The sequence below is a fragment of the Sinocyclocheilus grahami genome, unplaced genomic scaffold (genome assembly GCF_001515645.1).
Source record: "Sinocyclocheilus grahami isolate Dianchi unplaced genomic scaffold, SAMN03320097.WGS_v1.1 scaffold248.1, whole genome shotgun sequence".
NCBI classification, from domain to species: Eukaryota; Metazoa; Chordata; class Actinopteri; order Cypriniformes; family Cyprinidae; genus Sinocyclocheilus; species Sinocyclocheilus grahami.
Window position 1 is genome coordinate 21,719 of NW_015505427.1, and position 14,122 is coordinate 35,840.

Here is a 14,122-nt window from a genome sequence, read left to right on the forward strand (position 1 = left end):
AATTTAAGAATTGGAAGCAATTTAGAACAGGAAAGTGTCATTTTTGCTAACATTCCTTGACTGATTCTTGAGTCCACTAATAGGCCGGGGCCCACTAGAGGGCCTCAGCAAACTTCTAAGGGGGTCACGCAAGACTTAGAATGATTTAAAATAAAACAAAATAAATGTTGTATATTCTTTTCTGAAGAAATACAAACATAAATAACGATGAAAGCCAAAATATTAAATGTCATGGGTGAAAATTTACTGAGTAATCTATTTTGTAGAGGAGACTATTTTGAAGACAATGGTAGGTCTATTATTAAAATCTGTTGACTTTAGCAATCTTTGTTGCATTATAATGGTGACAGTTCAAAAAAGGGAAAATGCACTTCTCAAGTTTTTTTTTTTTTTCCCCCAAAGTTTGCATGACATTAGCTTAATAAGTATTAAATATATCGTAATATCCTATTTTGGATTTAGGTTCTTAAAAAACATTTTTAAGGCCTACATTGTTCTTTTCCAAAGATATGGATATTTAAATGCTACTCCATGCGTAAATTGTTAAATTGTTCACATTTTCAGTGAGCAAAAACCAAAATGTGGGTCACTTTGCATTCAGCTGATACTTTTTTTCTTTTAAAGATGACTGTCGAAATAATGTTGAAACTATAAATGTATCTTGGATAAAAGTTGCAGTATTCTCTAGGCCTCTAGAAGACTGTATTTCTTAACTCAAAACTTTCTAGTCCTCTTAAAGACTTTGAGAAAGTGAGGAGGTTCAGTCTCAGGTCAGTGCATCTGGACAGCAGCGGCAAAGACTGAAGCTCCTATCAAGAGAAATAACAGTCTGAAGGAGAACTGGACTTCTAACACAAGCTGAACTGTTTTTTTGAGCAGTGATATCTTAGAGGAAATTCTCTAAGATGACACTTTGGGAGCAAAATCCGTCTGGCAGGCTGAGAACAGAATATTACATGTCGTCTGTATTCCACTCTGTCATGCACAGACCCTTCTATCGATCTTAGTCATAATCACATTACAACATCCACACAAACACACATGCATATGCACAGAGCATCATTAAATTAAATGTAATGGGCCATTATATAATAATAACTTGCATTAGTGTGACATTATGAATATATAATTATTACAAAATGGAAACAGAAGGAACATAAATCATGTTGTAGACATGCTAAATGGTTACTTTAGTACAAGGTATATAGATGTCATAGATTAAGAATGTTAGTCCACACTTCAAAACAGAGGAAAGTTTGATTCAAGTCTATTCAAACGTGTATTGGAGTGTGTGTGTGTGTGTGCTGTGAGCAGGCCTTTGGTCAAAGAGTGAAATGAAATGGCAAATTAAGAAAAGACATCCGTGCACTGGAGCACAACTCTTTGATGAAAGACCAGAGACCAGAGCTGCTTCCCTCAGGATGACCACAGCCATTAATTAACACACACATGTCGTCTGTATTCCACTCTGTCATGCACAGACCCTTCTATCGATCTTAGTCATAATCACATTACAACATCCACACAAACACACATGCATATGCACAGAGCATCATTAAATTAAATGTAATGGGCCATTATATAATAATAACTTGCATTAGTGTGACATTATGAATATATAATTATTACAAAATGGAAACAGAAGGAACATAAATCATGTTGTAGACATGCTAAATGGTTACTTTAGTACAAGGTATATAGATGTCATAGATTAAGAATGTTAGTCCACACTTCAAAACAGAGGAAAGTTTGATTCGAGTCTATTCAAACGTGTATTGGAGTGTGTGTGTGTGTGTGTGTGTGTGTGCTGTGAGCAGGCCTTTGGTCAAAGAGTGAAATGAAATGGCAAATGAAGAAAAGACATCCGTGCACTGGAGCACAACTCTTTGATGAAATACCAGAGACCAGAGCTGCTTCCCTCAGGATGACCACAGCCATTAATTAACACACACAACACACACACACACACACACACGCAATGTTTTATCTGTGCTTTCTCCTAAAATGAATATGAGCACACTTACTTTTATCCACAATCAAGTTACTGAGGCAACACACACTCACAGTCAGGTCTCTGCAGCCCAATAAAGGAGCCGTACTTTTCCACATTGACTTCAGCCCACAGAAGAGCAAAAACAGGCAGTAAAATAGACAGAAAACAATGGGACATGAGAAATTTAGACAGGATAAGAGAGATACAGTATGCAGACACCTGGAATTCCTGAAATCTGGTAAATAAGGGATAGACAGAGCCCTCATCTTCCCACAAACACTAAACAAGCACAGTCATTAGATATTACTGAATATGTGGTTGATTCTTACAGTATGCGTGCAGGACTATAAGTAGCCTACCACATCAATAACAATTATCAAGCTAAAAGTCAAAAATACATATTTAAATAAACACTTTACAAACTGACCACTAAATTGCCATATTTAGTTATTTTTTTAAATCAAGTTAAAAGCAATTAAATACAACAATAACACAATACACAAACACACACACACACACATACACACGTTACGTTTTATGGTCAATTAGTTTTCTACTGCTAAATTGACAAACATCTTTTAGCAGGCAATTTACAGTCTCTCTTATTGATGACTCATACTGAAATCATTTTTTTTTAAATGTACTGTTATTGCAGTTTTTTGCTGTTAAAGGTGCATTCAGCAGTTCTTTAGCTAGCATTAGCTTCACTGTTCTTCATGTACACCACAGCGGTCAGCGTGACACAGATATTAGTGGCTGTCTATACAGTTAATTCATTCTCTTACCTGTACAACACAAATGAAGCAAACTGTGTTTACGCTTGTCTTTGACAGTCTTTCTGTCTTCTGGCTTTAGACCTTTAAGGCTTCTTCAGTCGTACAGATAGTGTTCTTCTCAAATCATTAGGTAAGGTAGAAAATCATATATTAAGATCATATAACCATGAAGATATTTTGTAAATTTCCTACCGTAAATATTCTACACTTCATTTTTGATTAGTAATATGCAAGGACTTCATTTCGAAAACTTTAAAGGCGATTTTCTCTATTTCGATTTTTTTGCACCCTCAGATTCCAGATTTTCAAATAGTTGCATCTCAGCCAAATAGTGTCATATCCTAACAAACCATACATCAATGGAAAGCTTATTTATTCAGATCTCAATTTTAAAAAATTGTCCCTTATGACTGGTTTTGTGGTCCAGGGGTCACAATTTTAGCTCTTTAGTGTCATATCCTAACAAACCATACATCAATGGAAAGCTTATTTATTCAGATCTCAATTTTAAAAAAATTGTCCCTTATGACTGGTTTTGTGGTCCAGGGGTCACAATTTTAGCTCTCGGTGTTACAAACAACACTATGCTACTAGCATTAACGGAGGCTGCAGCCAATGAGCACGAGGATTCTCTCAGCAGTTTAGTGAAACACCGCAGACCTTTATAATTATATAAACCATTTAATTTAATAATAATTTAATAATTTATTTTTAAAAAAAACTTTATAAGAAACTATTATGAGTGCAATCTTCATCTTATGTGAGTTTACACAATTCTACTCTTTGCCCAATTGACTCATTATTTCCTAATGTGTAAATGATTTTAAATGAAAACCAAACTACTTAAAGCACCCTTAATGAGGCTAAATGAAATAAATAAATATTATAATCATTAGATAGATAAACTGACCATTCAGATCTGTCACCATGTTAAACCATATAGCATACAGGGCTATGACGGCATTCTCCAGACAGTTTTAGGAAGATGTGGACTAGTTATGTCTTGCCAGGAGAACACCTCTTTACCTGTGAATACGCTGATTCAGATCAAGCTGTGCAGAGCAGAGATTTAATCTAAATCTTTGTATTTATGTCCTTTAAAGATATCTTGGAGAATACTCAGACTTTGACACTTTTTTATGACTTTTTTTATGGTTGTATGTTGTATGCAAGTCTTTTGAAATGCTAGTTTACATCTCTGAATTGAAATGTCTTGCATGGGTGACTTAATTTTCAGAGCGTTTTAACAGGTTTGGTTAAGAAAACCTTTAACAAAGTTTGTATTATCACCTTTCTTTTTGTCCTCCAATCACAGCGGAGCTGGAGCTGGAGCATGCTCAGAGAGTACCGGAGGCAGAGTCTGTCCAGCCGCAGGTAAAGCTAAAGGACAGGCAAAAGTTTTTTGAGGAGGCTTTTCAGCAGGACATGGAGCACTACCTGTCCACAGGATACCTACAGATCGCAGAGAGAAGAGGTGAGCTACGCCCATTCCCTCGGCTCAAACCTGGACCCGACACAGTAATACAAACAGAAACTATTTTCCAAAAAGTAAATATGCTGTATCCCATGTAAATAATTTAACAAACCTTGTCAGTTTAGATGGACTGGTACAAAAACACTCAGTAGTCTTTATTACAAATAAGAGTGCCGGGTCCACAGCACTCAAGATATTGCACTGGGGATGCTATTCCCAGTCTTGAATCAGATAAACTGAGTGTTGCTTTCATCTTCCAACTGGTCAATTTGTACAATAGCTCAGGGGACACATAGTGCATGGGAATGTACAAAAGAGCAGCTGAAGAGAGTTGTTGTGGAACTGCAAGTCCAATGGGTAATGTTGCCTGCATTAATGGCTACCAAAAGCCTACAGTTCTGCTTATGCTCACAACTCTGTGTTTTTATACTAGTAAAAACTCTTTTCATGTAACCTTAATGTTACACTGTGTCAAAATTAAAACTGATAAAAAATATAGACCCTGCATTAAGCAGCACATAAATGTGTTAAATGAACAGTTATACTGGTTCCTGTATGCAAAATTCAAAATTGAGTTTTATTGGAGAAATAATCCACGTCCAACTGTGATACAGTATGCAAATGCTGTGGAGCATTGGAGTATCTCCAACTGGACGCGGCAAATCTCACCAATTAGTAAAATTACACACATCTGATGTCAAACACACCTTTTAAGAAGGCAGGGCTAAGATCTACCATTGGGTCATAAAGAAACCAAGGCTAGGATTAACATTTTGGTCAATAAGTAAGAGGGGCCATGAACAGCTATTGGGTCATAAAGAAAGCGGGGTTAAGATCAGTCAATGCGTCATTAAAAAGAGAGGGCTAAGATGGTCATTAGGAAGGTGGGGTTAGGATTAGCCAGTGGATCATAAAGTAGTGGGGCTAAAATCAGCCAATGGGTCATTAGGAAACCACTATTAAGATCAGTCAATGGGTCATTAAGAAGGTGGGGTAAGGGTCAGCCAGTGTGTCCTAAAGTAGGTATGGAATTAGATCAGCCACTGGGTCATAAATAAAGCAGGGTTAAGATCAGATAATGGGTCATAAAGAAGGCAGGGTTATGATCAGCTAGTGGGTCATTAAAGGAGTCATCAGATGTCCATTTTCCACAAGTTGATATGATTCTTTAGGGTCTTATTGAAAAGTCTATACCATACTTAGGTTAAAATTTCTCAATGGTAGTGTAAAGCAACACCTTTTCTACATTGTCAAAAACAGCTCTGTTCATAGCAACCCGTTTCAGTGCATGTCCCTTTAAATGCTAATGAACTCTGCTCACCCCGCCCCTCTCTTCAGTGGCGTGACAAGCCGTTCTCTGAGAGACTGTAAACTTTAGCCGCATTTAGCTGCGGAACTAACTAACTAGCATGTTATTAGGAAAGGCGATTTGCAAAGATTCATTAAAAAAACCCTTATACTCAATTCTTCTGTAGGTGAGGCTGGATCACGAATGATTCGCGCGAACATAGATGCATTTAGGTAGATCGGGGGTGCATTCCCTTCAAAAACAAATGTAATCCACTGTGTCTTCAGCGGCTCAGATGTCGGACGCGCCAGTGTCAATCAATAGTTGTGGGAGGGGCCTTTACAGAACTATGTCACTCTGCAAAGAATTTTAAAACAGCCTGATCTGAGAAAGTGATCATTATTATTTAAAAAAAATAAAAAGCACTGGGTAGATTTTTATCATTATAGGGTGGATGTGTACACACATTTATGTTCAAACAACATGTAAAAGAGAATTTTGCTTCTGATGACTCCTTTAAAGGGTTACTTCACCCAAAAATGAAAATTCTGTCAATAATTACTCACCCTCATGTTGTTCCAAACCCATAAGACCTTTGTTCATATTCAGAACACAAATTAAGATATTTTTGATGAAATCTGAGGGCTCTCTGACCCTCCATAGACAGCAATGCAACTGAAATGTTCCCAGGTCCAGAAAGGTAGCAAGGATACTTTTCGTGTGCAAAGAAAACAAAAATAACACATTTATTCCACAATTCTTCTCCCCAAGTTACAGTCTTCCACCATTTTGGAGAGTACCACAAAGCATGCTCACGCTTTCTCCTGATCAGCACTGTTTATGTTCAGGAGAAAGCGCGCGCATGTGTCCTGGTACTTTCCAAAATGGTGGAAGACTGTAACTTGGGGAGAAGAATTGTTGAATAAAGTTGTTATTTTGGTTTTCTTTGCACACAAAAAGTATTCTTATAGCTTCACAAAATTGAAGTTGAGCCACTGATGTCACATGGATTGTTTCACCGATGTCCTTGCTATGTTTCTGGGTCTGGGAACATTTCAGTTGCATTGCTGTCTATGCAGGGTCAGAAAGCTCTCGGATTTCATCAAAAATCTTAATTTGTGTTCCGAAGATGAACGAAGGTCTTACAGGTTTGGAACGGCATGAGGGTGAGTAATTAATGTCAGAATTTTAATTTTGGGGTGAACTAACCCTTTAAGAATGCAGGGTTAGGATCAGCTAGTGGGTCATTGCTGTTACGTACATCAAGATGGGAATATACATCAATTCTCATTTTAACGGATAAGGACCAGGCAAGTTTTGGAGTATGGACTGAAATTGTGTTGTAAGAGTGTTTTGTGTCATTTCTCTTAAAGCATACACACAGACTCTCTGAGTGTATGAGTGTGCGGTTGTGTTTGTGTCTCAATACTGTAAAGGGGAGCTAACATGTCTCTCTCTTTGCTGTCCACCTCCCTGTGCCGCTGCGCTCTTGCACAACCTTGAGGTACGCAGTTCACCGCTCTGCTTACTGATGTCACGCTCACACACGCACATGTGACGGGCATGCCTCACGCCGCAATCTGTGTTTGTGAAGCATGCGCTAATGACATCACAGAGTCAACATAACTGCAAGGTGACGAATCCAGGACATAGCTCAGTACATCAAATGAGATCTGACACAAGCAAATTTGCTCTTCTGTTTGGCAAGAGTTGACTCACATGAAGGGTCTCTTCGTCCACAGAGATGCCAACTCCATGCGTTAAACGTTCATCCTGGACTCAAATCCTTGATACATCTTAGCGACTGAAGGGCGAGGTTGCAGGAAGTGATGCTATTGTTCTTCCTTTGGTTCACAGAGACAATAGGAAGCATGTCATCAATGGAGGTGAACGTGGACATGCTGGAGCAAATGGACCTGATGGACATGTCTGACCATGAGGCGTTGGACGTCTTTCTCAACTCTGGTGGTGAGGACAACAGTGTGGCTTCACCATTACTGGGTATACATACATTTTACTCACTCTGTAGGTGTTACTGCTCTATCGTTATGTCATTTTTAAGTGGAGCCTGACTGATTTCCATAGATCTAAACCACTCTTAGCTAATGACGAAAGTGGCTCCCTGTTATTGCGTCCCTTCTTGTGTTTAAAGAACTCTTTAGTTTCACTAATGCTGAGATGCCATTAAATTAGTGCTGACATTTACTGCCATCATCAGCAGAACACACTGAGATGATGTCTGATTGCATCCAGAGAAGAACAAACCGGTTTTACAATTATCACTAATTGCATTGAGCTGCACTGAAAGCCAAGTTCTCTGGATCATACAGGCAACATCAGGACACTGGACTTACTGTTCTAAAATCAAGTGCACTGCATCACTGTCTACAGTCTACATAAGCAGCTACTGTACCAACAAAAACAGCATAACTTAATTTAAAATGGAATCTGATAGTGATATTCATTACATTTCACTAGAGAGTTTGATGCTAGCATGTCAACACAATTAATGCATATTCTATATAACTTTTTTTGTAATCAATACTGAGTAATGAAAGAAATGCAGAATATTTCACCAGAAAGAAGTCACATACATGGATGAATCGAATTTAGAAAGTAGATGGGATGTATTTTTATATAATACAACTTTAAACATGTCGCAGTGAATTCTGGAAATGCCTTACTCCATGAAAAGTTTGTGCATGTTGCAATTACTGTAAATATTAAATGAAAACCCGAATGTTCTGCTCTGAGATGTTTAAATTATGCATTTCTCTGTGGAACCAGTATTAAAGGAATAGTTCACGCCCAAATGAAAATTTCCTGAAAATCTTGCTCTCAGGTAGGTTTATAAAGGATTGGACAATTTATGGAAAACGTTCCAAAAGTTTCCAAAATCCTGGAAAGTTTCCAAACATTGCAAACATTTTCCACCCGTTAGCAAACCTTTTCTCGGGCTATCCAGCATGTACACGAGTTTGTTACTTCATCAGAACAGAATTGGAGAAATTTAACATTAGATCACTTGCTCACCAATGGATCCTCTGCAGTGAATGGGTGCCGTCAGAATGAGAGTCCAAACAGCCGATAAATCACAATAATTCACAAGTAATCCACACCACTCGAGTTCAGTTTTTGGGAACTGAGCAAGCGATGCTTCATCGCTAAACTATTGCCCACAAAAGTTTCACTAAATTTAGATGAAAATTTGGGGACAAATAGATACATTTTCCATTGTCAGTAATGTAGTGATACATGAAGCAAAACTCACAAAGACGGGACTTTCAAATTAAGCAGCTTTCTGTTGGTCACCACTAACTTGAACGGAATCTGTGTGGAGATTCGTTTTGTGAAACTCCAGATTCCTACTGAATTGACTGGAACTAGCCCGCAAAATTTTGCAGAGCAACAGTAACAGATCTCCAGTATAACCTAAAAGTTGTCTGAGCAGTTCCTTACTTCTGAAGACAAATTAGCATTCTTAATCCCTTTTCTGACCGATTCTCTCTCAGGTCCTGATGTGGAGTCGTTCACCTCTGAGATCACTCTTCAGGTGCCCACACGGGCCGACCTGAGACACAAGCTGGCGTCGCTGTCCTCCACCGGCACAGACTCAGCCAGCCAGGACAAGGAGGCGGGGGAAGAGGAGGAGGACGATGATAATGATGAGAGGGGACCAGCAGCCATCCCCGACTCTCCGCTTGTCCAGCCGGATCAGGGAGAGGTCGAGGAGGATGCCACGTTACCCGAAAGAGAACGCATCCAGCCAATCAAGAACTGTGAGAGCAGCAGCTCATCCTGAAAACACAGAGGACTGTAAAAGGAAGTGATGCAGTTAGCGGTGTGCCATGCACTCGCGTCCAAAGGAAGAGTGTGCACTGGTGTTAAATGAAACCCTTTTGGATTTTGTAAAGAAATTCTTTGTCGTGTGCTGTGCAGTGTGAAGCCCGATCCTGTGCCTGCCCTCCAAATCAACAAATATCTTTTATTCTGTTGGACGTTCACTGCATACAGCTGGTCTGCTGTTTGCCCCTCTGTGCCACTGTTGTCAGTTACAGTGTTATAACATAGGCCACTATCTATATTATATTCTTTCCACTCTACAACTAGTTTGATCGGTCTCACATCTTGTAAATCCATACCTGGAGTATTTCCAGCTTTTAAAAATGGCTTTAGATTACAAATGTTCAAAAATGTATTCAAAAGGGATGTTTATGTCGTGAGGTACACGTCGGTCTCTGTATGTATAAAATCGATCATGCTTTCGAGGCCTCAGGCTCACCAGAGTGACTTTGATTATTATGATGAAAACAGCACAATTTAGGCTCTGGGCCAAGCGTCAATACTTTACATTGCCAGCCTGTTTCTACAGCAGGGAAAACCATGTGGAGATAAAGGAGCAAAATTAAAATGCAAAATTCAGCATTTAAATAGTCAGTTGTAGCAGATCCTTGACTGGTAAAATATGCTTAAAAATATATTATTCTGTGGACTGGTCTAATTGGTCTAGAACAGGATTTTTAACATTTAAATATTTTTATTTTGATTACTATAGTATTACTACAACCACTATTAATAATAATAATAATAATAAAAATGGCAAATCATTGTTATTACACTGCTAGTAGTACTAAATAGTAACTAAATAATTTAATAAAGACTGATTGGGTATTTTTTTTAGAACAAAAATTACTACTACTAAAATTCAACTAAATTTACTATTACAAAAAATTTAAAGAGTTTACTTTAAGTATTTTGATTAATGTAGTATTACTACAATCACTATTAAATAATAATAATAAATGTAATAATCATTGTTATTACACATTGCTAGTAGTACTAAATAGTAACTAAATAATTGAATAAAAATTGGCTAAAAGTATTATTGTATAAAATGAAATTTTTAATTTCAAGTATTTTTATTTTTTTTTTAATTATTTTAATTATATCAGATTATTATAGTATTATTACTACAACCACTATTAAAACTATTACAAATAAGAGTATAAAACTAAAACTAAAATGTAAAAAGACAAATTTTAAGTATTTTTATATCATTACATTATTATTAGGTATTATTTCAAAATGTATATTTAACTGCGAGTATCCTGTAACTCATTAATAACATTAATAAAATTAAGATATACATTTTGTGAAGCTATACCAAAGCCATCTGAGAGTGTAGGGGTCCATGTGTCAGAAAAGACTCCCTTGTTCAACACATTCCTCTTTAAACCAATATAAAGTTCAGTAACAAAGAGCACAGACTGAGAGGGAATTGTCCATGAGTTTTTATTAAACCTTAAGTACAAATTGAAAAAAGTAAAAAAACAAAAAGCAAACCAAAATAAAACTGTCAATATAACCAACATGAAATCTTTCCTCATGAGAGAAAGAGCTGAGTGCTAATAAATTAACTCGCCTGACCGTGAGCAAATCTCTCATATTGTAGAAAAAGGAACAAAAACAACAACATTTCTGAATAAAATACATCGTAAGGCCATAAAAACTTGACAAAAGCTGTTTTTTTTTTTGTTGAAAACTCGATTTGGTTTTCTTTAAATACTCCTAAAACAGTTCAGTCTTCTGTTAAGGACAACAACCAACAAACTGGATTATAGTTTTTTCCCCCTGGCAAGCTCAGTGCAACATGAGTAGCTACTACAATGTTGAATTTTCAGTAATGAAAATGTAAAAACCTTTTTTTTTTTTTTGTGGAAGTATTTTCCCTTTTCCTTAAAAAAGTAAACCTAAAAAAACAAAACTAGGGGGAAATCGCGACTCCGTTTCTTAGTCCTCAGTGACGTAAGCAGCACTTAAAAGTTATACACATTACCAGAGCAACCCTTTACGCATCAAACTCCCACAGCTGAAGAAACTGAAATGTAAGGCTTTTCTTCATCTGACATCATCCATCTATCTATCTATCTATCCTTTCCTTCTGTCACTCCAACAAAGGCTCAAGTATTAAAGACATTTACAGGATTATGTACAAAAAGGTGATTTTCTTACGTTTCTTTAAATCAATGATACTTCGGCAAAAAGGAAAAGACAGAACAAAAAGAAACAACAAAGAAAAAAAAAAGAAAAAATTAATTGTATTTCACATTTTACACCCTCTGAATAGTGGCTCTAAATTGAGATCAGAACAAAAGAGAAAATAAAAAGTCAAAAACACAAAATATAATAATTACAATAATATAATATAATAATTAATGTTAACTGGTACAGATGAATCAATAAGTCTGGAAGAATGGAATGTTGACACGATTGCACATCTAGAAGCAGAAAAAGCCTCCGGGCTCTTCCGTCCTGTGGGATAAGAAGGCTAGCGAACAGCACTTCTTTCTTATTACCTTTTTTGTATTGATATACAGTAAAAAAAAAACGAAAACAAAAACAACAGCACCAAAATAAAGAAAGATCTCCCCGCTAAACATCAGGCACCGGTATCGCTCGTAAGCGTCCCCCTCTCACTGCCGGGACGGGACCCACTCATTCAATCCCTAACACCCACTTCCTCAAGTACAGCCCAACATGCTGCCATGGAAAACAGCATTCACCGAATCCACAGAGGAAAGTGTGAAATAAAAACCAGTCGAAATAAAAACACACTATTTCCTCTTTTTAAAAAAATAAATTAAAAAAGCAGATATTAAAACAAGCTAAATTTCAAGTGTTTACTGTCTTTAGAGCTGCGTATTCCCGCAGAGGAGCTGCATGTGGACTAAACGAATTCAATTCAAAACAAAAATTAAACATCAAAAGGAAACAAAACCAAAACACACCTAAAAGGAAACAAAACAAAAAAGCAAGACAAAAAACTAAACAAGAAAACAAACAAAAACTAAATGAAACAAAAATCACAACAAAATGAAAATGCCAAAATATAACAAAAAACAGCAACTAAACAAAGCAAAAAACAAAATGAAACAAAAAAACAAACAAAGACCAAATCAAACACCAAAATAAGGCCAAAATGAAAAGAAAAAAAAACCCCAAAGCAAACACCAAAACAAAATGAACAAAAACAAAAAAGCATTCTCGGGCAGCTCCATCGAGCACCAACATTCAAAGGAAAGGGGTCTGGAAAAACGAGGAGAGAAGCACCCATTTGTCCCAAGGTTCACAGTTCAGGAGGAGCGTGTGTGCAGTCAAGGGGGCCGAAGACGAGGAGGAAGAGGGTCCAGGCAGAAAGGATGTCATCATACTCACACCTGTCAGTGAAATGCACACCTGGGACCATGTCTCTTAATGCTATCAAACATCTGGTGAATACAAACTAGTGCGCTAGTGCAAAAAAGGCAGCCTGCTTTCAACACAGGAAACTCTGCCCTGCTATGTGGGTGATAAGACACAAACGATATGAAGAGAGGGAGAGGAAAATCGATTGGCTGACGTAGGCGGCCGGGCGGCGCTCCTCACGAGACGGCGGCGGCGGCACTTTTGGACAGGTGGGTCAGGGACAGCTCCACGGCGGATCTCTTGCGGGGGCCACGCTTGGCGGGCGGTTTGGTGGGGCTGGAGCCGTTACAGCCGTCTGCTGCGCTTTTCACCAGGGCTTTACCACACACCTGCTTCACCAAACTGTTGATCTGCTCCTGAGGGACCAAACAGAGCCAAAGACAGGGAGAGACCATCGTGAAAAAGGTGACATGACATACTTTGGTACTTTAGTTCTTGTCAATCCCTTTGGCTCATTTGTTAAAAGCAGTCTCAGCATTCTCTAAACTGTGAATGCAATTGTCAAAAGTAGTAACCTCAAACAATCGATTTATTCTTCAAAACCAGGTTTTCTGTCAGTTAAAGGCCTTTTTTCATTGTGTGAGCCGTACTGATTAACCCTGGAAATATTTGGATATATACAAATTTCATTTTTTGTTTTACTTTATTTGCAATAAAATTGTTTTAAACAATGTTTTTGAAAGAAGTCTCTTATGCGCACCCACGATTATTTAAAATAATTGTTTTCTATTTGAATATATTTTTAAAATGTAATTTATTCCTGTGATGCACAGCTGCATTTTCATCATCATCACTCTTCAGTGTCACATGATCCTTTAGAAATCACTCTAATATGCTGATTTGGTGTTATTATTGATCATTAATGGTGCACAATTATTTTCTTTTTTTTATTATCAGTGCTTTTGCTGCTTAATATTTTTGTGAAAACCTTTTTTAGGATTCTAGGATCAACAGACATTTCGCAAGAACAGCATTTATTTGAAATAGAAATCTTTGGCAACATTAAAAACATCTTTATGGTCACTTTTAATCATTTAAATGTATACTTGCCACATAAAAGTAAAAGAAAAGAAAAAATCAGCATATTAGAATGATCATGTGACACAGAAGACTGGAACAATGATGCTGAGAATTCAGCTTTACAATCACAGGAAAACCGTGTTTACATTTTAAAATATATCCAAATGAGTTATTTTAAAGAATTTGAGAATTTTACAGAGAATCAACTTCATCTTTTTTGCACATGTGCCAAAACACATGCAATTTGCTTAAATGAATAAATTCATATCTGGTGTGAACAAGACACAAACTGTTCAGAGATGTGAACTTACTGTTTTGAGGGGGGG

At 37.2% G+C, this 14,122-nt stretch overlaps 2 protein-coding genes across 2 annotated transcripts in view; one reads left to right on the top strand and one right to left on the bottom strand.

The window, feature by feature from the left end:
- The first annotated feature begins 3,986 nt into the window (after nt 1–3,986).
- LOC107598220 (dysbindin-like) lies at nt 3,987–9,927 on the top strand. The gene is made up of 4 exons (XM_016289500.1): nt 3,987–3,990; nt 4,085–4,243; nt 7,389–7,532; nt 9,044–9,927. The coding sequence occupies exons 1-4, from the start codon at nt 3,987–3,989 to the stop codon at nt 9,331–9,333; spliced, it is 597 nt and encodes a 198-aa protein (XP_016144986.1). The 3' UTR covers nt 9,334–9,927.
- Nucleotides 9,928–12,546: 2,619 nt separating this feature from the next.
- LOC107598204 (protein Jumonji) overlaps nt 12,547–14,122 on the bottom strand; it is an 11,301-nt gene continuing 9,725 nt past the window's right edge. The window contains exon 12 of the mRNA XM_016289478.1: nt 12,547–13,132. Within this exon, the coding sequence (XP_016144964.1) occupies nt 12,953–13,132 (180 nt within the window). The 3' untranslated portion in view covers nt 12,547–12,952. The remainder of the gene's footprint in view (nt 13,133–14,122) is intronic.

Excerpts from the sequence above, each read along its gene's own strand:
- LOC107598220 (XM_016289500.1), top strand. Across the intron at positions 4,244-7,388 it reads ACAGATCGCAGAGAGAAGAG|AGACAATAGGAAGCATGTCA; the intron begins GTGAGCTACGCC and ends TTTGGTTCACAG. Across the intron at positions 7,533-9,043 it reads TGTGGCTTCACCATTACTGG|GTCCTGATGTGGAGTCGTTC; the intron begins GTATACATACAT and ends ATTCTCTCTCAG.